Source organism: Siniperca chuatsi, linkage group LG11 (genome assembly GCF_020085105.1).
Source record: "Siniperca chuatsi isolate FFG_IHB_CAS linkage group LG11, ASM2008510v1, whole genome shotgun sequence".
In the NCBI taxonomy this organism is placed as follows: Eukaryota; Metazoa; Chordata; class Actinopteri; order Centrarchiformes; family Sinipercidae; genus Siniperca; species Siniperca chuatsi.
The window spans coordinates 11,060,812-11,085,919 of NC_058052.1; the positions used below are offsets into that span (position 1 = coordinate 11,060,812).

The following is a 25,108-nucleotide window of genomic DNA, read 5'->3' on the forward strand; positions in this document are numbered from 1 at the left end:
TTAGCCATAATAACCCGACGAACAGTATTTTCAAAGGAAGCTTGTTATTCGAATATTTCCATGTTACTTGAATGCGACATTGCTGTCGATCCACGTTTCCCATGATGCAGTGCGGAAACGACCCGGCCGGCGGGGACATTCAAAACTATGGCAGACTCGAACATATTTAAATCAACATCAAACTCAGAAGACGCGGAAAATAAGTGCAATATTAACAGCGAAGACAATGAGATAAAGAGGCGCCTTTCGTTTTCGTTAGAAAAACATATTAGTACACTAGAGGAACCGAATATGACATGTAAGGTCTTAACGTTACAAAGTGTTCCCGACGACTCAAATTCATGTCGACCTTCCGCCGAAGTCTCACCACAGGCCGTAAACGCATGTTTAAAGGCGAAAAAGGCAAGTGACTTGAAAGATGACTACCCAGAATATCGACAGCATAGTGTGAACATTACTGAAGACAAAGAAAACATCGCTATGCCCTCCACAACCATCAATACTGGTAGGTAACATAACCGGTGTGGATACCCATGTTTTTCCCAATGGGGAGTTATTATAGCAACGTACTGTTTCCAGCACGTTTCTGAGATCTCGCCCGGAAGTTGAGCGTAAAGCCGACAGGTTGTCAAAAATATTAAGAGAAGTTGTTGCGGTGTAAAAACAATGCATTTTCAATTTGACAGTGGAAACAAATTCCATAGGCTGTTGTTAAAACAGTTCTCCTCTGTTCTCTTAATATAAATGTATGTGTCCAGTTGAAATGTTGACACAATATTTACATCAAAATGGTGCATATTTAAGGCAGACATGATATTCTGAGGTGGCAGTACTAGATAGTGTAGAAACTCTTAACTCAAACAAAATATCAAAGTTTTACTCCGCTACATTTATTTAACAGCAGTAGTTTAGAGCTGAAACAATTATTCGATTAACTGATTAGTCATCACAATTAATCAGCAACTATTTTGATGAACAATTAATTGTTTTAAGTCGTTTATGAAGCACTAGTTCCAGCCACTGTTTGATTCCAGTGTCTTAATTGTGCATGTTTTCAGCTTTCAGCTTTTTTTTAATCATTGTAAACTGAATATCTTTGGGTTTTGGACTGTTGGTTGCACAAAACAAGACATCTGAAGATGTCATCTTGCACTCAGGGAAACTAATGGACATTGTTTACTATTCTGTAGTTACTTTGCACATACAGATTTTGCTTACAAAACATTAAGTCAACAAGTAAAATATGATCCTTTGTTCTAGATTAAACTATGCAGCCGTATATAAAGTAGTTAAAAAATTTGCCCCACCATGACCAGCTGCATTAAAATGCTGCTTACATGTTAGCACATCACTAATTCTAATCTAGTAGTAATATATATGATAACCTGATATAATACTCTGAAAAGGGCCATTCTGAATTATGAGTACTTTTATTTTGGTTATATTTTTCTGATAATACTTGGCAGGATCTGAGTAATTCTTCCACCAGCGCCAGACAGTGGCAATATGTTAAGTTTAGGGGGTAACGGGGACAATGGCTTTATTAGAACACTGGCCTTGCTAAATTACATTAACATTTCACTAGCTGAGCAAGACCGGTCCATTGCTCACCCTAATGACATTATTCTGGTCCTCATTTGGACAGATAACACCCAAGAAGAGGGCACTTCTGGTCAGAGAAGTGTGCAAGATTCCAATGTGACTGCCAGTAAACAACTTAGTAACACAGAGGACAGTGATGCTGAGGTGGCGAGAGAAGCACAGCACGAAGGCCATGTGAACGTGGTCTTCCCTGGCACTGTAACCCAGGAAGGCTGCTGCCGCTTCGTCAGCGAGATCCTCAAGTGCGTTCTCTATCAGAGGCAGCAACTACCCATGACGTATGACCAGCTGGTGTACTCCCAGAAGAAACAGCAAGCCTCAATGCAGGTGAATAGGAAAAATGATTGTACTGCACATCTGTTCAAATGTTCACAATCTCAATGTAATCTATCACAAATGTTCATGAATGGAAAAAATGTTGTTGTGGATTTGAGATTAACTAAAAGCGTTCGGTGAATGTTTTGCTTTTCAGGATAAAGACATAGTGAGTCGGAGGCCAGTGCAGTCTGCAGACATGGATTGGCGCAAGTGTCAACAAACCCTTCAAGAGCTAGAGGAGGTGCTGCAGCAGCTGGAGGTGCTATTTTCTCTTAGCAGGGTGCCTCGAGTGCTGCTGCTAATGGGTGGATCCCTCGTCCTCCCCAAAGAGCTGTATGAGATCAACATGGAGGCTCTGGTAGTGACTGGTGGGGATCAATGTCTACGGGTGTCCCCATGCTTAAGGCAACTCTTCCGCACTCTCTTCGTGGCTGACCTTTTATCTGACACCAGACCTGTCCGTTTAATGCCCACCACAGTGTTAGCGCTGGCTCACAGGGATTGCGGTGTAGGCTGGTTCCGCCCTAAACTACAATTTAAAGTGCCAACCCGTGTAAAGAACCAAATTATTGCTCTGTCTACTGATCCCAGCGCCAGTAAGGAACCAAGAGCCGAGGGGTCAGACTGGCAGGATTATGTGTGGTTCCAGGCGCCCATGACTATCAAGGGCTTCAGCAACTGACCCAAAAAGTTGGGGAGTGCATAGTCTGAGATTGGAGTTCTCTTTCTGGAGCCTGTATACTACAATTCAGTTTTAATGGTGGTTCAAGAGCTGTCCATATTTTAATGAATTATGAGTTAAATTTTTTCTACTTGTTATTAAAAGTATGTCAACTAAAAAAAATAGTGGGTTTATCAACATGAGCAGTATGGTGTATTATCGTTTTTTTATAGTCTTCTGAAATACTGAGAATGTGTTTCCGAAGAGGTTTTGTTGGCATGTGATGTTTATATTTATAAAGAATGTTTTGCATAAAATATTAATTTTTAAGGACGTTAAACACAGAACAACACACAACAACAACAATGGTGCAATATATTTTTAATCTGCATAACTTGACAGGTTTAATGCATTATAGTGCTTTCTTTAATCCACTCTTTGGATACACTGGAGTGCCAGTATCACCTGTGTAGACGTTTACATTTATTGAAACCTGAAAATGATTTTGACGGTGCTGCAGTTTTGGAGGCAATCAAGCAGTGAGAGGCATTGTAGTGCAATGAAAATGAGTAACAAGGATGTGCATTTGTGTCCCATTTGGAATGATCAGTGAAAATCTAACACAACAGCAGAAATAAAGAACCAATTTACCATAATTACATTGGTCTGAAAGTGCATTAATGGGTTCAGAACTTTTCCACTTTTTTGACAAACTGGACGAGGTCGTTGGCTAGCAGCTGGGGCTCCTCAAAGGCAGCAAAATGACCACCTCGAGGCATGAAAGTGTAGGAGTAGATGTTTCGATACCTAATTTGTGCCCACGATTTAGGGCAGTGCAGCAGCTCCGCAGGGAAGGCGGCGAGTCCAGTGGGCACAAATATCCCTGTCCTAAAACAAATGACCAAACATTGTCAGATTTCTAACATGACAGGGCAATAAGGTTGTCAAATTAGCCAAATAAGTCATAGTTTTGACAGTATGAACATTTGGCCACATACTTGGCATCCACTCTTTCGTCAGGATTACTCTTGAAGTTCTCTTTGTAGAAGCGCATGGCGGACACTATGGAGCCCGTGGTCCAGTAGATCATGACACATGTCAACAGGTCGTCCAGGCTGAATTTCCTGTACAAATGCAGCCATTTGTAATTAATTACAGCCAGCAACAATCACATAAACCTTGTTGAATCTATCTCCATATCATTTCTATGCAGAAGATAATAAAAGATGGCAAAACAGAATTCCCTCATTTACCTCTCCAGCCCACCATCCACCAGATCCCTGTTCCTCAGATCAGTCCAGGAGGAGAACTTCTCCAGAATGTAGGCTGCCAAGCCTACAGGAGAGTCATTCACTCCAAAGCCTGTACGCACAATTTAAGCTATGTTAAGAGCTGAAATAATAGTATACTGAGATTACAAAATACTAGGAACAGTTGGCTTGTTTCAGGTGGTTTCTCAAAGTCTTTGCAGAGCAGTGAGTTTGTCTTTGACCTGTCAACAGTGTCAGAACCTGTGAGTCTGTGTCCTGGTTGTGTATGTCCCCACCTGCAGTGTCTGGTTTAGTGGCCTGGATGTGTAAGTAGCCCGTTTCCCTCAGCATTTCCCAAACATTCTTCTCAAAGAAAGGGAACAACCGGCGAACATCTTCCCGACTGAAGCCCACCAGGAAGGGCAGATAAGGACCAATAATGAGGGACAACAGCACTTTGAACCCCTTTGTTGATATAAACATGTTTAAGTGGAGTCCTTTCACACACCTGGAAGAGATATGTTGTGAAACAGATTACCAAAAAAATGTCTGCATTAAGTGTAAATTTATAGCTAAATACAAAGCTTTTATCATGTTTTTCTTTTGGCAAAATATCCTCTATTTGCTCCAGTCTCCAGGAATTTGCAGGGTCAGTGGTTTTTGGTCAGTGGAGCACTTTGAACAGTGCAAGCACTGTTTCACAGTTTATGTAACAATGTCACAATGCTCCCTTTAAAAAACAAGTGGGTGGTGGAAATTCCACTGCAGTGATGAGCTGTTGTATGTACGGTCTTGTTTTGCTGTCTTACTGAGGCTTCATCTGTGCCATGTTGGTGGTGATGAGGGAGCCCCAGTCCCCTCCCTGCAGATAGAACTGGGAGAACCCTAAACGCTCCATCAGGGTCAGGAAAATTCGGGCGGCAGCGAGACTATCAAATCCTGAAAAGGTACAGGAGGCACATCTGTAAACATCTGCTGCTCGAGCTCAAATATGTACATTTATTTAGAAACATCTACCTTGTTTATGAGGGGCATCTGAGAAACCGTAGCCAGGGATAGATGGGCATATGACCTCAAACACGAGACCATCCTGGTTCTCCGTGAGAAGTGGCAGAATTTTGTAGAACTCGTAGAAGGAGCCAGGCCAGCCGTGAACGAGCATAAGAGGCAGAACCTTCTGATTCTCACGGCGTGGCGGCCGCACGTGGATGAAGTGCACATCCAATCCTGCATTGAAGCAAAAGCATTGGGGTGAAAAGAAAACAGTTTGTGGACAGATTCTTGGCCAAACATCCAAATTATTAGGATTACTTTAAAGCAAACCCTGGTGATTCAGCGCGGGGCTGTGTGTACCTTCTATTTTAGTTTTGAAGTGTGGATACTTGTTAAGCACTGCCACCTGCTTTTTCCAGTCAAACTCGTGTCTCCAGTAGGAAACCACTTTCTTGAGATGAGCGGTATTGAAGCCGTACTGGAAGCCACTATCTTCTAAAGGATCAGTGTAGCGGGTTCTGTCAATGCGCTCATGAAGGTCCTGTTGAATAAGAGCACTGTTGATTACTGAATATTGGTCTTATTATTGGTACTTGTACTACTTTTCTTGAAAAGTTTAACAGCTCAAAAGGACCTCAATCTCTTCATCTGTGGTTTGCACTTTAAAGGGATAGATTTTATCATCCTCTGACAGTGGCTTCTCCCCTGCTCCCCACCATCCTTCACCAAGAGGAATCCTTTTGACTTGTCTTCTTTTGTGCACTATGTATGCCAGTATCCCCCCTGCTGCCACAGCCGAGCCTATTAGAAGCTGCTGTTGGACAGCATCCAAGCCACACAAAGTTTCTCTGCAAAGTGTGGAAAAATATGAGAAAAACTCAGTTACAGCGCTGATATCTTTATATTTATTTATATCTGGATATAATTTGAGTGTTGGTGGTAAACGCCTACTTACTTTAAAGTCTGCAGTGTTTGCATTATGCCGTTCCAAAGGTGATTGTCCACAGGTGAATTTTTTTTTTTAGACCTGCACTAGGACAGAGGTCAAAAACGTTTTATTTTTCGCACTGCGCTTCGAAAGTTGTGTACAAGCACGCCAAACTCCAGCCACCGTGCGTTTAAACATACCTGGTTTGCTTCCTTTTAAGCGTGCCTGGAGACAGAACTTCTATCAGAGACGGATCAGAAAGGAAAATGGACGAGGCAACTACGGGATCCTCTGGTGTTCAAAACAAACACACTCGAGACTGGGCTGGTGAAGCGAGAAGCCAAATCGGTTGGGTGGGTGGAGGTTGTGTTGCAGAGATTGATTGGCTGCAAGATGTCCCAGTGCGCGCAGCAGCCGTGACGCCGTTGCTTATAAAACAGGGAGGAGACGTCGAGCTGTTGTTTTGTTGTGTTGAGTGCGCAGCTTCAGAAACAAGATGTGGAAGATTGTCTTTACTGCTCTTGCGGCGCTTTTCGCCGTCGGCTTTGGTGCTTTAGCAGGGGGCTTCCAAAACGTCGATATGAATGATGAAGGGGTGCAAAATGCCCTGAACTTCGCCGTCGTCGAACACAACAAGGCCACCAACGACCTGTACCTCAGCCAGGTGGCAGAAGTGGTCACGGCTCAGAGACAGGTTAGTAACGTTTAATTTGGATTTGTGAATGTCTACAGACTTTATTGTAGTTGAACGGATAGCCACCTGGCTAGTGAAATCAAGATAATCCGGTTAATATGTAGGCCGCGGTTTTTACGTAAGCCGATAACAGTTACACTAAGCCTTACGCCTGTGCCCATTACATGTTTAATTTTTAGTCCTAAACTACCTTAAGTCACTATAACATGTCTGTACGCATATACAGTGATCTATTTATTTATATACCGTGTGCATGGATCCTAACACTAGGGGTGTACGGGGTGGGGGGGTGGGGGGGATTGCAGGATTGCTACAGTGCTTTGTCAGTAAGGTTTACCGTGATCTGGATTTCCACCACCCACCCACTTCTCCTTACAGGTGGTTTCTGGCATGAAGTACGTCATAACTGTGAGAATGGCGAAGACCCCCTGCAGAAAGGACAATGCAGATAACGTGTGTGCCATCCACCAAGACCCACTAAAGGCTCAGGTACATTAGTCTGTTAATAATGATAGTCCTTTTGAACGAGGAAAATATTTAATTACTTTATAGAAATCTGATAAAAATAATAATAATTATGGTCATTAATAATAAAATAATTATGGTCATTGAACATGGGGAATGGGGGATGACATCTTTACAATGCTCGAGGAGAATGCCCTCTTAAAAACGAAAAAATGCTATGTTAATCTTTGACTAAGGCATAATCTTGAAGATTTGATGTTTTATTTATGATATATACTGTATATATAATGTGTACTCTGAACTTTTTCTTCCTCAGCCTTACCAGTGCACATTTACAGTGTGGAGCCGCCCATGGCTTAATGACATCAGGCTGGTGAAGCAGGAATGCTAGAAAAGAACTACATGGAAAATCTTCAGTGCAGAATAACCATCGTGCAGAGGAATATATATTTTCCTGTAGACAAACTACAAAAATATTAACATTTTAATTTTCTGCCTATTCTACTTCACTGTATACTAGATTGAATAACCTTTTGAAAGTCAGTGTTTGACATCAGAATTACCTATGCAGTATAGCAATGTAGAGGTACATTAACTGTTAGAGAAGCAACTTTGTAATGCATAATCACTAAACCAAGCGAATAACAAATAATTGTGCAGTGAACTGTTGATTTAGCTTTTTTAAAAACACATGCTGTTTTAAAATGAAATAACATTAAAGAAGCATGTGAACTTTCATGATTGTGTCCATGTGGTAAATTCATTTAGATATTTAGCTTTTGCTGTCCAGACCTCAGTTTTATATTGTGTTAGTTTTGGAAAGTGTACATAAAAGTTAGTTTTGTGTGTTTTCAGCATTTGTCTGTCATCTGACATTGGACAATAAGGGTATGAATTCTGTGAAAGGTATAATTTAGGAAGGAAAATTTTTATTTTCATAAATAAAATTTTTAATTTTTTTTGATACTTTGACTTCCTGGGAATTTCCCCCTCTGGGGATCAATAATTCATAATAAGTCATTATTTCACTCATGTTTTTTCAATCACTTCAGCATAGACTTCCAACACACATTTTTACACAAAACACTAGCTGGCATCTGTATACAAAATAATACAAATTTAAATGATCGAAAAGTTGCAGGGAGGAGAAAACATCTATATATTTAAGTATTTTCCTGGACGTGTTCACAGATTGTATTTTGATAATTGAAAGCAGATGCTTCAACTGCCACAGCACTACATAATCACGAACACAGCTTTTTTATATATATAAAATTTATTTCGGTCAGTAAATTATTACACAAACAATTTGGGATAAAAAAGGAAAAAAGGGGGGGACACTAACAAAACTTTTATTTTTAAAATTCAGACCGGAAGTTGCCAAGTAACTTTCTGTTTGAGTCTCTTTATACGTCTATGGTTTGAGGAGCTTAATCGGTATGAAACATACAGTGACAAGACTGGAGATGACTGTTAATGAATTATAAAGGCTGGACTCTTGAATCCATTTTAGTGGAGCAGATCAGTCTAAACCGACAGGCAGGATAAACCGCATCATTAAGGAAGCTTCACTAGAAAACATGAAGGTCCTAAACAAAGACGAACTACAGATCGCTGAAGGAGTTCTGCTAAAACACTTACCGAAGAGTTTGAAGGTAGACGGCTGCAAGCCACTGAAACGCATTCCTCAATGTGTCAGCATGTAACCGCAGTGTCTTTCTCCTTCTAAGCCAGTGTAGCTCTAAATGTTTCGTCTTTTTAGGTATACGGTTTCCTATATGGTATTAACAGGAATAAACCAAGCACATTGGAGGTAATTGTTGATACGTGGCCTGATTTTAAGGTAATCATTTGCCGACCGGACCCCAAGGTGAGTCCATATCCCGTTGGAGAATTGGATAGTTGTAGCTTTACCAAACTTTTGTATTACACATGATTTCTAAATTTAGTGTTTACTTAACAGAACAAGCGCGCCCTGGAGTTTATGAAAAAGGTGACATACTACAGCATGGATCAACAGATTTTAAGGAAAATGCTGACAGAAGAGAATGCAATTGACTGGAGCACTTATTTCCTAATGGCAGGTGAGTTTAGAGCACTATACTTTATTTTTCAGTCATGATGGGACTTCAGGACAAACCTGGTTAATTGTCATAACGGTCATAACTCAGTGGTGTAATGTAATTAAGTACATTAATACATAAAGTATTTCTGATTTACTCAAGTACTGTACTTAAGTACAGTTTTAAGTAATATACTTCCACTCCAAATACAATTCAGAGCTAAATATTGTACCTTTTATTTCATTTATTTGACTGCTTTAGTTGCCACTTTACAAATAAGATTTTACACACGAAACATACAGTATGATGAGCTTAAAACACATGATGCATTATTATTAAACCGCCCAATAGTATATGTTATACTTGACCTCCACCATGACCAACTAACAGTAAAATGATAGACTTTAATGCATTATTAGTAATAATCTATATAACATAATATATAAAAGGGACCATTTTTCTGCATTGAGTACTTTTTCTTTTGATAATTTAAGTACATTTAGCTAATAATAGTTATACTTTTTAACATTTTCAATGCAGGACTTTAACTTGTGTAACCCCTTGCAAAGACAAATAACAGAATGGTATTAACATGTAAATCATTTTTGTCCTACAGGATTTGACATTTCCCATGCCCCCATGCTCAAAGAAGTGTCTTCTGACAGCGAAGTCAACAGCAGGGTCTATACTTTGGTGCATCTTCTGTATTTGCCAGACAGCAGCCATCTGCTCACACCAGCCATTGACAGGTAATAGTCAGATAATTCAAATGTACCTTAAAGGATATGTGTACATATTTCACTTAAATCTGCATCAGAAAAAAGTAAAATAATGTTGTTTCTCCACTCAGATGAAAGGTTATCATAATCTTTTTCTCTACAGCGAGCTTGAATCAAGGATTTCATCTCTTAACCATTCCCATGTTGACTTGGTGAATAAAACCTGGAAGTTTGGAGGGAATGAGTGGGGTTACCGTATCATTAAAAACCTCATCAGCAACTTCCCATCATGCTGCATTATTGACGGCCAGGGTCAGCCGGTGTCCTGGATTCTGGTGTATGATTACTGTGCCATGGGGATGCTGTACACTCTGCCAGAGCACAGAGGGAAAGGCTATGCCAAAGTGCTGGTCAGCACCTTGGCCAAGAGACTCCATGCTGAGGGCTACCCAGTGTACTGCTTCATAGAGGAGGAGAACGTGGTCTCCTACAGGCTCTTTAAAAACCTGGGCTTCATTGAGGATCCCTCATACAGGGCGGCATGGTTTGAGTTCAACTTTTAATCTTGTAAGCACTGTGATTTCTGACAACTCTCTGAATATAAAGCTGACATATTATCAGGTAAATATAACTTGAAAAGTTTCCTAGTGAATGAAAATGGCATTATAATGGAAAGCTTAAAGGCAATGAAAGTAATGAGTAAGTAAATTGTAAAATTGTATCAAGGGAGATATTCGCACATCCAACTATCTGAGATGCAGGTGCGTTGGAAAGTATCACTTCAGAGAAAAGAAGATCCTGCACACTGCCCCTTGCTCAGCATCACAATTTATTGATCATACTAACGTTTTCGGTCCCTCTGGACCTTCGTCAATAGTGTAAAAACACACTGAATTGTAAAATTGTTAAAAAAAACAACATTTTTTTAAAGTAATTGTAAACTTTCCTGTCATATACTGTACATATTCACTTTTTAATATGTGTTTATCATAGAGTACAAATTATATAGGCTCTGCAAAGCATTGCATCAAAACCTGGACTGTAACAAAGGAGGTGTAAGTGAAAGAGGCATTAACTGACCCAAACAATAAATACAATAATAATGTCACCTTTTCATAATAGGTACAGGTATTTAGAGGAGCGATACAAATGAAATTGAGCTTCAAGCTTTGCTTTCTGTCAGCACTGAAGAATTATCAAACAGTATATCCTTTATATCTACCATAGAGGCTACCTAATGTTATACACACCAATGCCATTAGTAACCACGGTTCCCCCAAATAAAGATATTTCAGCAATTTATAATGTCTTTTTTTTCTGTTTCCTTAAATAGAATAAAGTCTTCACAATTCTGAAACTAGCTTTAAAACAGTCTTTAGGGTCTCAGTGTTTCCTATCCAGCTTTCACTAGTTTAGGTACAGTATGTTCTTTTTGGACATGGGTTTATAGGCTGGTCTCGAGAAACAACTGTGATATTGCCCTTTTTCTGTTATGACAAAGATGAAAAAGAAGTTTCACAAATCTGAAACTGGGTTTACAACAATCAGCCTATTTGACAAGTGGTAGCCTATAATACACTGGGCAATACAGAATATGGAAGAGACTTTTTCACCCACAACTCACATGTCGAAAGTACAAATTGGAAGCCAACTTCGGCTGGAAAAAAACGTCCGCCTAGGTTGCATTTACTCACAGGACCTCCACAGACTTCCATGCGTTGTCAAACTGTATACTGCACCTCGGTCCACTTTCCTTGGTAAACCAGACTGGGAAAAAATCACCAGAAATGACCGGAGAGCATCTGAAAGTCACTGAGACCTAGCTGAAAAGATATTTACCTCGGTCACAACCGGTGTGTCCAATCAGGTCTACTGTGATATATAACTTACAATACATTCTGTGGCCTATTGCAAGTCGATTACTAATATTAGCCTACTATTATTTTTTGTTTGCTTGACAAAACCTTTAAATATATTCACTGCCAATTATTTGGATTACAATGTAACTTTATTTCATTTTTAAGGTTTATGGTTATTTGGTCCTCAGAAACAGAGTCAGATCAGACCCCGTAAAGGGTTTAGTGGACAGGTGGCCAGACTTCAATGTCATAGTCTGCAAACCACAATATGAACAGGTGACTACCTATCTATATGTGTTAAATATATATTTTGTCTTTGTATTTCTGCATATGCAGTATCGTCATATCTTATTTTTCTGACAGAAGGGTGATCTCTTCAAAGACACACTGGTTTTTGCAAATGATGAAGCTATTCTGGAGGAAACCATAAGGAAGTCCTCTGTTATTGATTGGACCAGGTACCTTTGTCTTGGTAATAGTAATAAGCACTTTTCTTCTTTTCATTGTCTCTTGAATAATAACGTGGAAGTCAGTTCATTAAATTCTTATTCTGTTTCTTTTCACAGCAGATTGTTCTTACATAATGACTGTATGGTCACTGAAATACTATCATGGTAATGCACTGATCTTTGCACTCCTATTATTAAGCTGTATTTTTTTATTTAGGAATTTGCTATAAGATCATAACATGATTCCTACATAATTCAATGACAACATATAACAATGGAGAGGCAGTTATGATACCCAGACACCTGATAGTCTAGTAAATGGGATTTTTGCAGTGCTGCCTTTAAGGTGTAATTTTTTATTTTTTTTTTTATTATGTTTTCTTTTGTTGTGTTCCAAGTCCTCCTATTGTTATGGCATATCATTTAGTGATCTGAGAAAGATATGCCACCATTTCATGTCATATTCCTACACCACAAAAAGTTACGAGTGCAAAGATCAGTACTTTAGTGTTACAGTATCTGAATGATTATATGGCCATCCTGTCAGAGCAAAGTGCTAGTTAAAAAAACATAGGTTAACAAGAAAGGAGAAATTAAGTAGACGGGATGTGATGAGGGGGGATTCATATCATGAGGGAAAACATATTTATTAACTAACTGCTTGGTCCAAAATATCAGAGCAACTTTGTGATTTTTTTTTTTTTGTCTTCCAAATACATCAAAATGTGCAACCTTCATGGTTTTCAAAGCAAATCACTTCTGACAAATTGAATAACTTGAATCTTTAATCCTGTTTAAATACATTTTCTCAGGACTCAAAAGAAAATACAAATACCAAACTCAGCTTCACACATTTGTTAATAGCTTTTCCATTGAAAAATATAACTTCATTACTTCTGTCGAAGGAATCAGCCTTCGCCACATGGATATATTCAAAGACGTGCCCAGCAGCAAAGTGGCAGTGTGTCACAGGATGATACTTCAGGATGTATGCAACCTTCCCTCTATAGACAGGTAGAGCCTATCCATGCAGTGATATCTTAAGTGTCTAGTGTGTGACAAAACCATTATCTTAGGTTTAATAGTTCATTAATAAAACATGATTCTGCTCTGTTCTGCCTCAGCTCAGGGATCTCACTAAGCTCTCTGGATGAATCACACATTGGCTTGGTGAATCAGACATGGAAGTTTGAAAAGAACGAGGAGGCTGTCGGGATGATCTGGAACATGCTCGCAAACTTCCCCTCCTGCTGCGTGCTGGATGCAGAGGGAAAGCCCGTCCTGGATCCTGACCTATGGGTCGTGTGCCATGGGGATGCTGTACACTCTGCCAGAGCACAGAGGACAAGGCTATGCCAAAGTGCTGGTCAGCACCATGGCCAAGAGACTCCATGCTGAGGGCTACCCAGTGTACTGCTTCATAGAGGAGGAGAACGTGGTCTCCTACAGGCTCTTTAAAAACCTGGGCTTCATTGAGGATCCCTCATACAGGGCATCATGGTTTGGATTCAATAATTTTTAAATACCTCAAAGAAGAAGTCCCCTAAAATGATAAGCTGCTCTCAGAATGTTAGTTAGTTAATGTGCCTTTGTAGCATAGAAAAGGGGGACGATGAACTGAAAACACTAGTCAGAAATTAGGGTGAAAAGGCTTGTGCAACTGCAGGGGAGCATGTGTATTTTCAGTTCAGGTTCAGCTGCCTTAAACTGAAATAACCTGCTATATGGACATGCCCTTCCAGATCTCTCTTCACACAGCTCATCTCTTTTCCAAAAAAGCACTTGATGCATGACCAGATCTGAAATGAAAAGACAAAATCTTAATGTAAATGATGTGCATATTTATTACCCTATGTTTAGAAAATAATGGGAAATTTTAGTCATCACATTATTCATTATCCAGACTGCTCTGGTGCAAGGTGTAAATGAAATTAAAACTTGTGCTAGCGCTTCAGGTAATGCTCATTATTGAATATTTTTTCAATTAATAATTTGGTCTATAATAGGTCAAATATAATGAGAAATTGCCATCACAGGTAACTAAGGCCCAAAGTGATGTCTTGAGAGTACTACTTTATTAATAAATTATCAATTAGATTTGAAATTCCTCTCAAGTCACCGAATGATTAGTCAACAAACAAATGTCAGTTTCACTAGTTTATGGAGGCAAATACTGTTGGTGAGATCAGGTCAATTACAACACAATCAAACAGTATGAAGGCATTTATTTCTGAATAAAATCCATGATTTATTAAAAACAAAGTGGAAACAGTATTGACATTATTATTTAAAAAGGAAAAACTTGACTCCTTTACCTCTGTTCTGTGAACTCTTCCACACGAACCAACCAAGTTTTCCAGTACTGCAACATCAGCTCTGAGCTCAACTGATGAGCATGGGCAGGTGAGCCATCCTTGTAGGCTACTACAATGAGTCCATTTTCAACCTGCAATAGGAAGAGGGGGGTACGAGGTTGTGTGACACACTGTGGCAGACATACAGTAATCACAGAGTTTACATATTTTATATTAAGATTCTATCTTTTAAGTAAGGAATCTGACTTCAGGCAGAGAGGCAGTTAAACGACCTGGGTGGAAAGCAGAAATTTAGTAGACTGACTCAGTAGATCACCTGGTATTTGTAGTTGCCATCGTTGTTCAAAGCACCAGCGTAGGCTGCCACCTGAATAGGGTTGTCATATGTGTTGCTCAGGAATGGTTTGGGCTTCTCTGAAGTCTTCCAGTCAATAACACACAGTACACCCCTGTGGAAAAAAATGGTAGTAGTGATAAAAGTCAAGTCTTGTATGGAAAAAGTTGAGCCTACCTTTGTCTGCAAATCAGGCTATTTACCTGTAGCGAGCAACACAATCCACAATTCCCAGATAGTTCAGCGTGTCATGTTGCACAGTGCTTTCAATAGCTCTCACTGCTTTGACATCCTCCAGTATGTGAGAGATGCTCTCCATGTATCCCTGTACCTCAGGTGGATACTCTTGTGTCTCTGAAGGATTTTTGTTCTTCCATGTTGCACCTGCTGTCAGAATGTCCTCCAAAGCTGAATGGAAAAGCTTCCCTTGCCTGAATAAATCTGATTGAACGCAACAACGTTTGGTTACTTTTCAGTTTGTCCTGCCTCTAGAAACCCCTCAATACCCAAATAACAGTTATGACACAGTAGCAGGTTACACCGATGTTTCAAAACTTACTCTGGCTGTATTCTTTGAAGCCTTCCTCTCCAAGCTCTGCGATCATCCTCCTCTTCCATCTTTCCAGGTAGAAGATCTGCTCTGGGGAAAGTGTCTGCTGAAGAATGCGGGTCACACTCGGTACGTTAGACCTGCCTTGGCCCCGTTTTAACACAATCCGGGCTGGAGGTCCTGACTCTGGCTCCTCTGTTTCTGGAGTCTCTTCGCAGCGTAAGAATGGATGAAGGGTTTTAGGTACCCTCTCTAATCTTGAGGAGGGCGTTTGAGCTTTGACAACAGGTCCATAAATGTGCTCGTCCTCCGCTTGGAGGGTCTCGGGTGTTTGGGAACTAATCCTGGATGCCATGACAGATTTCACAAGAGAAGAGTAGCGCTCACTGTCCACTAAGCTGTACGGGCTGTGTCTCTTTGAGGATGTTAGGCAATGACAAGTAGAGAAATTGCTCACAGAGAGGGAGGTGCATTGAGGGACAATGATGCCTCCAATGGACACCACGCGCTTAAGAATGAACATTATGGCGACTTTTACACTACAAGCTTGAAAAACTACAACTTTAGCCTATTAGCTACCTAACTACATATACGTACAGTGGTTCAATACTTTCACAGTACATTTAAGGTTTCTGCCTTCTATTTGGTGAAGGTACTTGCCCTAACTTGTTCCAGAGTAACTCGTCCCAACAAACACAACTGTTTCTGAACGAAGCGCCTCTTCGGTTGCACACACTTCCGGGGAGTTCCGCAAACTTCATTACCCATAATGCTCAGCGTAACATTGAAATAAATCCGTGTGGTTATTGACTCGATGGTACTCATTTTAGTTACATTCATTTACTTTGTCTGCTCATTACGCCTCATCTGTTCGTTACCTAATGATAACAAAATGTAACATTGCTGTTTAAAAGGAAGTTATCAGAAAGCCCAAATCGCAAACCACAGGTATAGAATTGTGATATGATTGATTAGGTTCAAAACCAATCATAGTATTGATAAATTCGATATTGTCCACTCACATTCACTTTAGGGCGGGGTTTAATCTTTCATCATCAGGATGGGGCAGACATAACGTCGATTTGACAGCTCCTCAGCCAGCTAACCACTCAGCAGAGGGAGAGCTTTCTGCATATAGTTTTGTTATTTGGGTTGTTGGCCTGTTCTTGCTGTTCCGTCGACTTCAATCCCATCATGACATCCACCATAGACGAAAGCAATAAAGAAAAGGTAAGTTTAATGGGTCTTGGCATATAGTTAAACTGCACCTAAAGTCAGCCCTGGTAGCATTAAGGTAACTAACGTTATAGCTAACACTAACCGTTGCTTTGTGGCTAAGTTATTGTCGCTAACTTGTGTTGTTTTCTGTCTACATAACCCTAGCCTCTGGCTAAAGCTAGCTAACGTTTTATCGATATCATGAAGCGGGTAACGTTAAACGAGTAACGTTAGTGTCAAACTGCATGTATGCAGAAAAGTGTTGTTTGCTAATGTTACGCGTAGTTAATGGTTAGCGCTAACTGTTCATGCCAACGAATAACGTTAATATAGTTAGCGTTAAAGTTACAGAAAAAAGTAACATAGCCTGAATGGCTTTACGCTATATCTTCCTCTACGTTTTTACTCGATCAAACTACTGTATTGCAGAGCTGTGCAGCAAACCGGCCTGTGACAACGCAGTGGATTTGTAGTGAGCTAAAAGTATTAGCATTCTGATTGGTGTCCAGATAACTTCATCATGGTCTTCCTGATTTCATTTTGCAGGTTGCGTTTTTGAGAGGTGTTGATTCAACTTTATGGTAATTTTGGAGGATGTAGTTTGTGCTGCTTTTGAATTGTACTGTGTTATACTGAGTATACTGAGACGAGTTTCTAATATTTTGTCCATCCCACGTACGTTATATCAATGAGTTAATACAACAAAATACAGCCTAAAAAAACAAAAAAAACTGAACATTGCATCCTTCATGATGGGTGTACCTAATAAACAAGCAACTGAATGTAAGGTGTATTCTTTCACCAGCAAGAGCAAATAGTGAAGACTAAATTCTTTATGATATCCTAATATAACAGATCAATAAGGGCGTGTAACTAGCTCTTAAGCCAAGTCTGTGGAGTCTGTGCCGACTGTTTGAACCAAAACTAACTGCCTCCAGACCTTTTATCCAACACCACCCAGACACTTCAAGCTCTAAACTCATGGAAGATTAATTTGCAGTACCACCATGTTGTGCATTTCTGACGGCCCCTGTGCGCATTTGAATTTTGAATTATTATTATTATTATTATTATTTGTGTCAATGATCTCTATGGATTGAGACTGTTCCCAATCTGACATGCTTCCAACAACTTCCAACCTCAGTTTGTCCTCACTGTGAAGTTGTAGCCAGTCAGGATTGGTGGGTATTGAACAAATAGAGGTTGGTGGCTTTGGACTCTCAACATTGTAGCTGCTAACAGAACATTCCTCTGAACTGTTTGGTTATTGTCAAGCTAGGGAAGACTCCAGACATTGAGGATTTGTGTTGCTGCCTTACTGGCTAAGATTTTGTTGATACAGTTATATATGTGGATTATGGATACTGCCTAATTGAATTACAATTATTGGTAGTATTGAACCAATATTAAAAATGCAACAGTTACGAGCTGTACTTGATTAGTGTTTCTGCTACATGCAGTCCCACTTTTTACAGTTTAAAAAGAAACATCAGAGGCAGCACTGTAGATAAACTGTCAAATCAAACCAAAATAAAGGAAATCAAATGACACTTATGATTATAATGATAATCAGATGAGAGACCTGCTGGATATTTCTTGAAAGCAGCATTAAAAACCTGTGTGTAAAAAAATAAATAAATAAATTATTGCATTTGTACGTGACAAGTGATATTTTTTGTGTGTACACATAAGATCAGCCAGCTACATTTTTTGGATAACCTTGGTGTATTCTTTCTCTTTAGATGCGCTCTGTGTCTGTGGATCTAAACAATGATGCCTCTCTTCTCATTGACATTCCTGATGCACTCTGTGAAAGGGACAAAGTCAAGTTTACTGTCCATACAAAGGTAAAATAAAATGTTTGTACCACAACACTGACACATTCCAACACATACATTTACTCCTAACCTTAAGTGTATTTACTGATATGTTGACAGTTTTCTTTACAAAATATTATAAATTTTGGTCTGTTCCCAGACCACACTTAGCTCTTTCCAGAAGCCAGACTTCTCTGTACCCAGGCAGCATGAAGACTTCAACTGGCTACATGACACTCTGGTTGAGACCGAGGACTATGCTGGACTAATAGTGAGTTGGACTACTTGCAGACATGACTCATAAATAGACAGAGGCTGTAATATCACTAATTGTCTTTGGCGCCTGTGTACTCAATTTGGAAAGGGGGTTAAAACACAGGCCCACAGGTTTTTTGTTATGTGTAAATTCCAAAAGAATCAAGCAATTATGCTTTTGAAAAATATTTTTGCAAACGTTTAATAGTATATTACACATTAAGACCATTTAACCTGAATCATGAATCTCTAAAGTAATTTATTTTCTGATTTATCATTCATAGATTCCTCCAGCGCCCCCAAAGCCTGATTTTGAGAGCCCAAGAGAGAAGATGCACAAACTGGGGGAGGGTGAAGCCACTATGACCAAGGACGAGTACACTAAAATGAAGCAGGAGCTGGAGGCGTGAGTGTGACACTCAAACAAACGTGCATTGTTTTACAAGAAACATCTTCTTGCTGTATCTGTTTTCTGTAATGTATGCTGTTTTATTTTACTTTCAGTGAATACCTGGCTGTGTTCAAGAAAACTGTCCAAGTGCACGAAGTCTTCCTGCAGAGATTGTCCTCTCACCCCATTTTAAGCAAAGACCGAAACTTCCAGATTTTCTTAGAGTATGACCAGGATGTGAGTTCCTCATAATGCTGACTTCCTTTCCCGAGTTGTCAGTTGGAAAGAGAGGAAGTAGAGTTTACTGGACACATGGCTTACATCCTGCTGTGATCAGCAGTTATGCTTATCTATGTAGTCTTTGTCAGTCGGTGGCTGTGGTGTTTGTTAACAGAACTTAGCAAAGAGTTAAACACTTTATATACTTAAGTACTAGTCTGAACTATTGGTACAATCACAAACATTACTTCAGTCCCTACTTAGTTCCCACATCATCATATAATAAGCTTGAACAAATAAATCATATTCCTCTCATATACTTTCTAAATTCTGCCATTTTAGCTCACTGTGAGAAGAAAGAATGCCAAGGAAATGTTTGGAGGATTCTTTAAAAACATGGTGAAGTCAGCTGATGAGGTCCTCATCTCAGGAATAAAGGTGGGGCTTCTGCATGATCTGCTTACAGTATATACATGACAGCATTACATACGCAATGTCGTAGACACTTCCTTAATTACCTTTTTGTGTTTTTGTTTCCTACACAGGAAGTCGATGACTTTTTTGAGCAGGAGAAGACGTTCCTGCTCGACTACTACAGCAAAATAAAAGATTCCACTGCCAAAGCAGAGAAAATGACCCGCGCACACAAAAGTATTAGAGTTTTTACATTACCATATTTAAATGGATTTTGGAATTTGCTTTGTTTTGATGGCTAATTTCTGTTATTACAGATATTGCGGATGATTACATTCACGTCTCTGCCACTTTGAACAGTCTCTCTGCTGATGATAGTACAGCAAATAAGAAGTGAGTGCAATGTATAATTTAATGAATTTCATGCAAAGACATACTTGGTGTAGAAGATTATAAGCGATGGTTCTCTTTTGGCCTTATCTTGTGGACTGTAACAAATCAGCGCTTGTATGGGTGATTTTCAAAAGCTGGGTTGTGATGAAATTGGTATGCTAATTGTATTAATTTACATCTTTGTCAAAGACTTGATTGAGTTTTCCATTTTATGGCTTTTTTTCTCAGGCACCTGGAGAAGTTGTCAGACCTGTTTGAGAAACTCAGAGTAAGTAGAACTTAAACAAACTTAGACACCTTTTGTAAATATTTGTCCTGATTTATAAATACTTTGTGGTAGCTACTATGTGTCTTTATTTGTGTTCCTGCAGAAAGTGGAGGGAAGAGTAGCATCTGACCAGGAGCTGAAACTCACAGAGCTGCTAAGATATTACATGAGAGACATCCAGGCTGCCAAGGTGAGACATGTTTATCTTCTGCCTTCATACAAGATGCACAGATTCACAACTATGTTGTGTATGTTATGTTTACGAAGTTCACATATTGCTGTATTTCAAACACTTTATGTGACCCAGTCCAACCAGACAGAATACTCATTGAAAATAACAAACGCTTTATTTACCACCATCAGGGCTCAAAGTTTTAAACCCCATTGTCCTTTTATAAGTAAATCTGAATGAAGATTTAGGAGTAAAGATGGGGAGAAAATAATCTGCATTACTCAGAGCAGCAAGGCAGTCATTTTCCAGTCAATGTGGTATTAGAGATATTCATATTTGCTGTATTCAGCATGAGGACTAATTGAGCATTTATTGAAATTTAAATAATTGCATTTGAGGAGCATCATTTTCAGTCCAGTACATCTTCTGTTAAAATTTGTCTTTTGCAAACATACATTTTAGATTTTGAATTATTGGATGTTGAGCTTAATGGATTGCTAGATATTTTGCAAATAAAGGCAAGTTATCTCAAGTGCACTTTCTTTAGGTTCCCTATTAATTCTTTTAGTTCTCATTTTAAACTATGTGGAACATGTCAGGACCTTCTGTACAGGCGAGCCCGGGCGTTAGCTGACTATGAGAACTCTAACAAGGCTTTGGATAAGGCTCGACTGAAGGGCAAGGACATTCCCCAGGCAGAGGAGCACCAGCAGCAGTGCTTGCAGAAATTTGACAAGCTCTCAGAGTCTGGGAAGAAAGGTTTGTGCATCCATGCAGAAGAGATGCAGGCTCGGTCTGTACTTGTTTCTTTGTGTGTAAAATATTATGCACAGCGCAAGCCCTTTTTAACTGGACACTGTTCTCCTCATAGAACTCACCAGTTTCAAGGGCAGGCGTGTTGTGGCCTTCAGGAAGAACCTCATAGAGATGGCTGAGCTTGAGATAAAACACGCCAAGGTGAGCAACACAGTACAGCCGTGTGATAGTTTACCATCATCACTTGTACTTTGTGATGAAGTGTGGTGATTTTTACACGTATGAAAAATGCTCTAATAGGGACATACACTTTGTGTCTATAGTATAATGTAGATGAAGTATAATAATGAATTACCAATACACAGCCATAGTGCCATAAATTAATCTCATGTGCACCTGCAAACCTCATTAGCAGTAATATCTCAGTCATCATCATTATCATCAAATGTATGAAATGTGACAAATATGAACTTATTATTCTTATTCGTATTATTAGAATGCAAAAACAATTAATTAAAATAGTTTATAAATGAACCTTTGGCATATTATGACTAAGTGTATTGACTGCAAAAAATCATTAGTACAACTGGCATACAAACTAAAAGAATAATGGTGCATATTAGATTCTGTCACCTTATTTTTCATTTCACACAACCACATCACACTTCGCTTGTTCCAGAAAATCAAGTAAAAAATAACCTGAAGTATGCATGAGGTGTGAACATTCTCACTGCATGTTCTTGTTTTGTAAATACCAGTTAATGTGTGGGAAATGCATCTGGCACCAGATGTTTTTGCTTGTCCTGGTTCGTGATATTTTTCCAATAAGCTGAATTTATAGCAACCTTTATTTCCAAAAAGAAATTACTGCATTCTTCATCTATCACTGGTCTGTGGTTGTTGTCTACCTGGTCAGCACTGGTTTACAAAATGCTGCCAGTGTGTTACAGGAAGTTGTCAACCTTGGATTATTTAGCAATTCAATTGAACGCACCTCCTGTTTCTTCTTAGTGCATTTAATCATCTACACTTCTGAGCAAATAAACTTACCCTTGAATGCTCCAAGAGACAAAATTATAAATCACCAAAATAAAGGACTTTTATCCATATTTTTTACTGCTATTATCCATATCCCTGTATACATGATTATAATATTGTCCAGGGCTATAATCATTGTCATTGCAGCCTCATCTTCAAATCTTTATTATTTCAGTGAGTCTGTGGAAGTGCTATTGACTTGAGAATGTACCCACTTTGGTTTGTGCTCACCTTGAACCCAATAAATTTTAGAACCTTCTTGTGGATTTCTGTCACTGCCAATAATGAGAGCAACACATATGAGATGGAGATGTGCTTGTGTTGATAGGTGCCAGACAGTGAACAGAAACCTGGACACGGTGACGGTGTTAGCATGCCACAGCAAACCCTGTTTCTTTACTCAAAATCTGGATAATGATTTGTTCAGGTTTCCATGAGTAAGATATGTTGTTTACAGGTGCAAATACATTAGATACGATACTCAAAAACCTGATTTATAACTGGAATACAAGTGTGCATTTAAATTTTGTTTTGTTTGTTTTGTTTAAATTTGTTGAGATATTTGATGTCCTCATGACTCAGACTCTATACTTCTGGAGTAATAATACTGTTTTCTCCTTTCTCCACAGAGCAATGTGACTCTATTGCAGGGATGTATTGACCTGCTCAAGAGCAACTGACATGTTTTCAAGTATTCCTGTCATACCATCACCAAGTGACCAGTCATAGCAAATGGAAACCTGGCGTCCCCAGGGCCTTGCATGGACATGAATCCAAGCCCATCTCTGCTCCCACCCATGGGTCTGATGCCACTTAAAAACCCTGCACGAGACCAAGTGTCTTGTAAGCAGAATGTCTTCATGTTTACAGAGTCCCTGTCCTCTGGTCTGTGGTCCATCCTTTTCCAATATTTTATGGAAGTCTAACTCAGTGTGAATGCCTCCAGAGAATGAGTCTGCCAACATTCAGGTCTTCCATTCCTTTGCAGCACTAATAGAGGTGATTTTTCTTTTCTTTTTTGCTAATTTCTTGTTTTCTCATTTTTTACATTATCCACATAGTAGAAATCCTTGCCTTTTTGATCATACTTCTGCCTCCATCAATTCTGACTCTATCCTCTTCTCTCATATACACTTTTAAATACTTTTTTTTTAAGGCTTAGAGAAGGTTTTTCGCATTGCCATAACCTAAATTTTATGATTCATATGCTTAATCTATTGGGGCTTTTTTTGTTTGCTAATGGAACAATTTTACAGAAGCAAAACTAGTGCCTGGAAAAACATCCTCATGCTCTGCATTCCCGGGCTCTGAGATTAGAGTACAACCAAACCAACCCTCTAGTAAGGAAACTCATGCCAAACTTAGAAATCAAGACAGAATATCTTCAAGTGTTCTAAAATAGCTGCACTTCACCTCAGGATTGGACACTTGGATTGGTCCCCACATTCTTGTTTGTAAGAAGTGGCCTCAGATCCTACAGTTATCAAAGATGTACATTAGTTTTGCAAATATGGATACAATTTCAGCAACAGAAATAAGGTGAGGAGAATAAGTCAATCAGTAGGTTATTTGAGCATTTATCAAAGCAAAATCAACATTTGCATTGCATTTTGGTTTTATTTGCACAAGGCACTCATAATACCTCTGCACTACATGTATTTGGTCATCAGCAGCTTCTTCACCCAACCAACTCTACCAATTCACTCTTTGCTTTTCAGTGTGTAATTATTGTTGTTTTTCTTTATTTTGCCCTAAATTCCCCTTTTGTTATTGATGGGGTCTCATGTATCAGACCTGATATATTTACCAGATCTTCTAAACAGTTAAAAACGTGCACTAAGAAGATGGAAAATACTTCACAATCATGACCAGGCTCAGTGGAGTGTTAAAATGCATTATAGTTTTTTAAGAAATTGAATGTATTTCTAATGGATTCCAACTGTGTGAATTCCTTTACATTATGCTTTTCTTACAGAACATTAGCATTTTATAAATTTGTAATAATGGCATTGAATAAATCCTACTTTCCCAAGTTTGATCTGTGCCATTCTGTATTTGTTTTGAGTGTTCTGTTGTATGAAAATACACTGAATCTAAGAGCCATCCATCATAACACTAGGTGGCGGTATTCATCTATCCTCTGTATCCTGTTTTCACTAAGTTTTAGTGTGTGGGCCCTTGAATTTAAACACAGCTGTATGCATGTTTGTGTTAAAGTCACTGACCACAGTGGATCCTGCGACGGGACTGTGTGGTGTATTAGGTAAGATGTGAGGAAATGCCAGAGTGCTCACGGGAATCACCACTACCGAAATGCACATTTCATGTCCTACTTTTTGAGCAGCACTAACCAACATGACCTAAACAATCTGCAGTGAAACAAAATATTTTTTGTGTACCAGGTCATTCATCAAACACTTTCTGCTAGACTTTGCATTATAGTCAATGTGTATGTATCTATGATATGTGTATAAAGACAGCAAAAAACTGGCATACATATGGAAATGTTTTTAAACTATTTTTTTGTAGGACTCCACACTGGCTTGTTACGGAAATCTTAATGCTGCAAGTTGATTATTTGAAAAATATGGTAATGGTGCTTAATAACGCTTCATTTACCAGCACTGAAGTAAGTCCATGCATACAGCAGTGAAAGGTTACACCTGAATGAGATGTGGAGAAGTTATAACGATCATGTGCATAGATAGAGTATACTGTATTTGTCCATGATGGATTTGTCAATATTGACATCACCTAGTGCAGTCACAGTGACTTGTGTGTTTTGGTCGATTCACTGATTGGATGAAACTACAGCCAATGAGATCATAACACATTATCGGTACAAACAGGTAAGTTTGCCAGCTGCGATCATCAGAGCAAACAGTATTTGAAAACATGGCATTTAAGAATTATTGCTATGGTGGACCCAAAGAACAAGGCCTCTTTTTGGAACATGAAGAGGAATAA

General features: G+C 39.1%; 7 protein-coding genes across 8 annotated transcripts; 5 read left to right on the top strand and 2 right to left on the bottom strand.

The window, feature by feature from the left end:
- The first annotated feature begins 80 nt into the window (after nucleotides 1-80).
- LOC122884003 (MAD2L1 binding protein) lies at nucleotides 81-3,237 on the top strand. Its single transcript, XM_044213256.1, has 3 exons — nucleotides 81-505; nucleotides 1,646-1,929; nucleotides 2,075-3,237. Exons 1-3 carry the CDS (start codon nucleotides 148-150, stop codon nucleotides 2,600-2,602), a joined length of 1,170 nt encoding a protein of 389 aa, XP_044069191.1. The 5' UTR covers nucleotides 81-147; the 3' UTR covers nucleotides 2,603-3,237.
- ephx5 (epoxide hydrolase 5) lies at nucleotides 2,946-6,092 on the bottom strand. 2 transcript variants are annotated; one of them, XM_044213252.1, is made up of 10 exons: nucleotides 5,953-6,092; nucleotides 5,780-5,856; nucleotides 5,459-5,672; nucleotides 5,185-5,365; nucleotides 4,849-5,058; nucleotides 4,641-4,770; nucleotides 4,128-4,339; nucleotides 3,835-3,943; nucleotides 3,580-3,705; nucleotides 2,946-3,469 (listed from the first exon to the last, which is right to left on the bottom strand). In XM_044213252.1, exons 2-10 carry the CDS (start codon nucleotides 5,800-5,802, stop codon nucleotides 3,268-3,270), a joined length of 1,407 nt encoding a protein of 468 aa, XP_044069187.1. In that variant the 5' UTR covers nucleotides 5,803-5,856; nucleotides 5,953-6,092; the 3' UTR covers nucleotides 2,946-3,267. The 2 variants fall into 2 exon arrangements, with proteins under 2 accessions (XP_044069187.1, XP_044069188.1); XM_044213253.1 differs by having other exon boundaries at nucleotides 5,780-5,851; nucleotides 5,953-6,080.
- Nucleotides 6,093-6,125: 33 nt separating this feature from the next.
- cst3 (cystatin C (amyloid angiopathy and cerebral hemorrhage)) lies at nucleotides 6,126-7,649 on the top strand. Its single transcript, XM_044213259.1, has 3 exons — nucleotides 6,126-6,446; nucleotides 6,825-6,935; nucleotides 7,228-7,649. Exons 1-3 carry the CDS (start codon nucleotides 6,249-6,251, stop codon nucleotides 7,300-7,302), a joined length of 384 nt encoding a protein of 127 aa, XP_044069194.1. The 5' UTR covers nucleotides 6,126-6,248; the 3' UTR covers nucleotides 7,303-7,649.
- Nucleotides 7,650-8,280: 631 nt separating this feature from the next.
- si:dkey-76k16.5 (uncharacterized protein LOC566887 homolog) lies at nucleotides 8,281-10,995 on the top strand. The gene is made up of 5 exons (XM_044213258.1): nucleotides 8,281-8,566; nucleotides 8,674-8,781; nucleotides 8,875-8,995; nucleotides 9,591-9,723; nucleotides 9,857-10,995. The coding sequence occupies exons 1-5, from the start codon at nucleotides 8,492-8,494 to the stop codon at nucleotides 10,254-10,256; spliced, it is 837 nt and encodes a 278-aa protein (XP_044069193.1). The 5' UTR covers nucleotides 8,281-8,491; the 3' UTR covers nucleotides 10,257-10,995.
- Nucleotides 10,996-11,138: 143 nt separating this feature from the next.
- On the top strand, nucleotides 11,139-13,523 carry si:dkey-76k16.6 (uncharacterized protein LOC566817 homolog). Its single transcript, XM_044213260.1, is given in 6 exon segments — nucleotides 11,139-11,546; nucleotides 11,718-11,828; nucleotides 11,916-12,024; nucleotides 12,907-13,015; nucleotides 13,126-13,278; nucleotides 13,280-13,523. Coding segments are annotated over 6 exon segments (792 nt in total). The 5' UTR covers nucleotides 11,139-11,480.
- Nucleotides 12,633-16,129, bottom strand: mgme1 (mitochondrial genome maintenance exonuclease 1). Its single transcript, XM_044213257.1, has 5 exons — nucleotides 15,210-16,129; nucleotides 14,854-15,091; nucleotides 14,633-14,765; nucleotides 14,317-14,447; nucleotides 12,633-13,800 (listed from the first exon to the last, which is right to left on the bottom strand). The coding sequence occupies exons 1-5, from the start codon at nucleotides 15,721-15,723 to the stop codon at nucleotides 13,761-13,763; spliced, it is 1,056 nt and encodes a 351-aa protein (XP_044069192.1). The 5' UTR covers nucleotides 15,724-16,129; the 3' UTR covers nucleotides 12,633-13,760.
- A 107-nt stretch (nucleotides 16,130-16,236) lies between these two features.
- On the top strand, nucleotides 16,237-24,177 carry snx5 (sorting nexin 5). Its single transcript, XM_044213255.1, has 13 exons — nucleotides 16,237-16,430; nucleotides 18,161-18,265; nucleotides 18,396-18,506; nucleotides 18,775-18,896; nucleotides 18,995-19,118; nucleotides 19,443-19,538; nucleotides 19,646-19,751; nucleotides 19,832-19,907; nucleotides 20,136-20,175; nucleotides 20,279-20,365; nucleotides 20,947-21,106; nucleotides 21,219-21,304; nucleotides 22,771-24,177. Exons 1-13 carry the CDS (start codon nucleotides 16,395-16,397, stop codon nucleotides 22,819-22,821), a joined length of 1,200 nt encoding a protein of 399 aa, XP_044069190.1. The 5' UTR covers nucleotides 16,237-16,394; the 3' UTR covers nucleotides 22,822-24,177.
- Nucleotides 24,178-25,108: the final 931 nt, after the last annotated feature.

Coding starts and splice junctions, on each gene's coding strand:
- LOC122884003 (XM_044213256.1), top strand. CDS start 148: ATGGCAGACTCGAACATATTTAAATCAACATCAAACTCAGAAGACGCG. Junction 506..1,645: donor CTCCACAACCATCAATACTG/GTAGGTAACATA, acceptor TCATTTGGACAG/ATAACACCCAAGAAGAGGGC. Junction 1,930..2,074: donor AACAGCAAGCCTCAATGCAG/GTGAATAGGAAA, acceptor TTTGCTTTTCAG/GATAAAGACATAGTGAGTCG.
- ephx5 (XM_044213252.1), bottom strand. CDS start 5,802: ATGCAAACACTGCAGACTTTAAA. Junction 5,059..5,184: donor CTTCAAAACTAAAATAGAAG/GTACACACAGCC, acceptor GCTTCAATGCAG/GATTGGATGTGCACTTCATC. Junction 3,470..3,579: donor GACGAAAGAGTGGATGCCAA/GTATGTGGCCAA, acceptor CATTTGTTTTAG/GACAGGGATATTTGTGCCCA.
- cst3 (XM_044213259.1), top strand. CDS start 6,249: ATGTGGAAGATTGTCTTTACTGCTCTTGCGGCGCTTTTCGCCGTCGGC. Junction 6,447..6,824: donor TGGTCACGGCTCAGAGACAG/GTTAGTAACGTT, acceptor TTCTCCTTACAG/GTGGTTTCTGGCATGAAGTA. Junction 6,936..7,227: donor AAGACCCACTAAAGGCTCAG/GTACATTAGTCT, acceptor TTTCTTCCTCAG/CCTTACCAGTGCACATTTAC.
- si:dkey-76k16.5 (XM_044213258.1), top strand. CDS start 8,492: ATGAAGGTCCTAAACAAAGACGAACTACAGATCGCTGAAGGAGTTCTG. Junction 8,782..8,874: donor TTTGCCGACCGGACCCCAAG/GTGAGTCCATAT, acceptor TTTACTTAACAG/AACAAGCGCGCCCTGGAGTT. Junction 8,996..9,590: donor CACTTATTTCCTAATGGCAG/GTGAGTTTAGAG, acceptor TTTGTCCTACAG/GATTTGACATTTCCCATGCC.
- mgme1 (XM_044213257.1), bottom strand. CDS start 15,723: ATGTTCATTCTTAAGCGCGTGGTGTCCATTGGAGGCATCATTGTCCCT. Junction 14,448..14,632: donor ATGGCAACTACAAATACCAG/GTGATCTACTGA, acceptor TTCCTATTGCAG/GTTGAAAATGGACTCATTGT. Junction 13,801..14,316: donor GAAGAGTTCACAGAACAGAG/GTAAAGGAGTCA, acceptor TTTTCATTTCAG/ATCTGGTCATGCATCAAGTG.
- snx5 (XM_044213255.1), top strand. CDS start 16,395: ATGACATCCACCATAGACGAAAGCAATAAAGAAAAG. Junction 16,431..18,160: donor ACGAAAGCAATAAAGAAAAG/GTAAGTTTAATG, acceptor CTTTCTCTTTAG/ATGCGCTCTGTGTCTGTGGA. Junction 21,305..22,770: donor TTGAGATAAAACACGCCAAG/GTGAGCAACACA, acceptor CTTTCTCCACAG/AGCAATGTGACTCTATTGCA.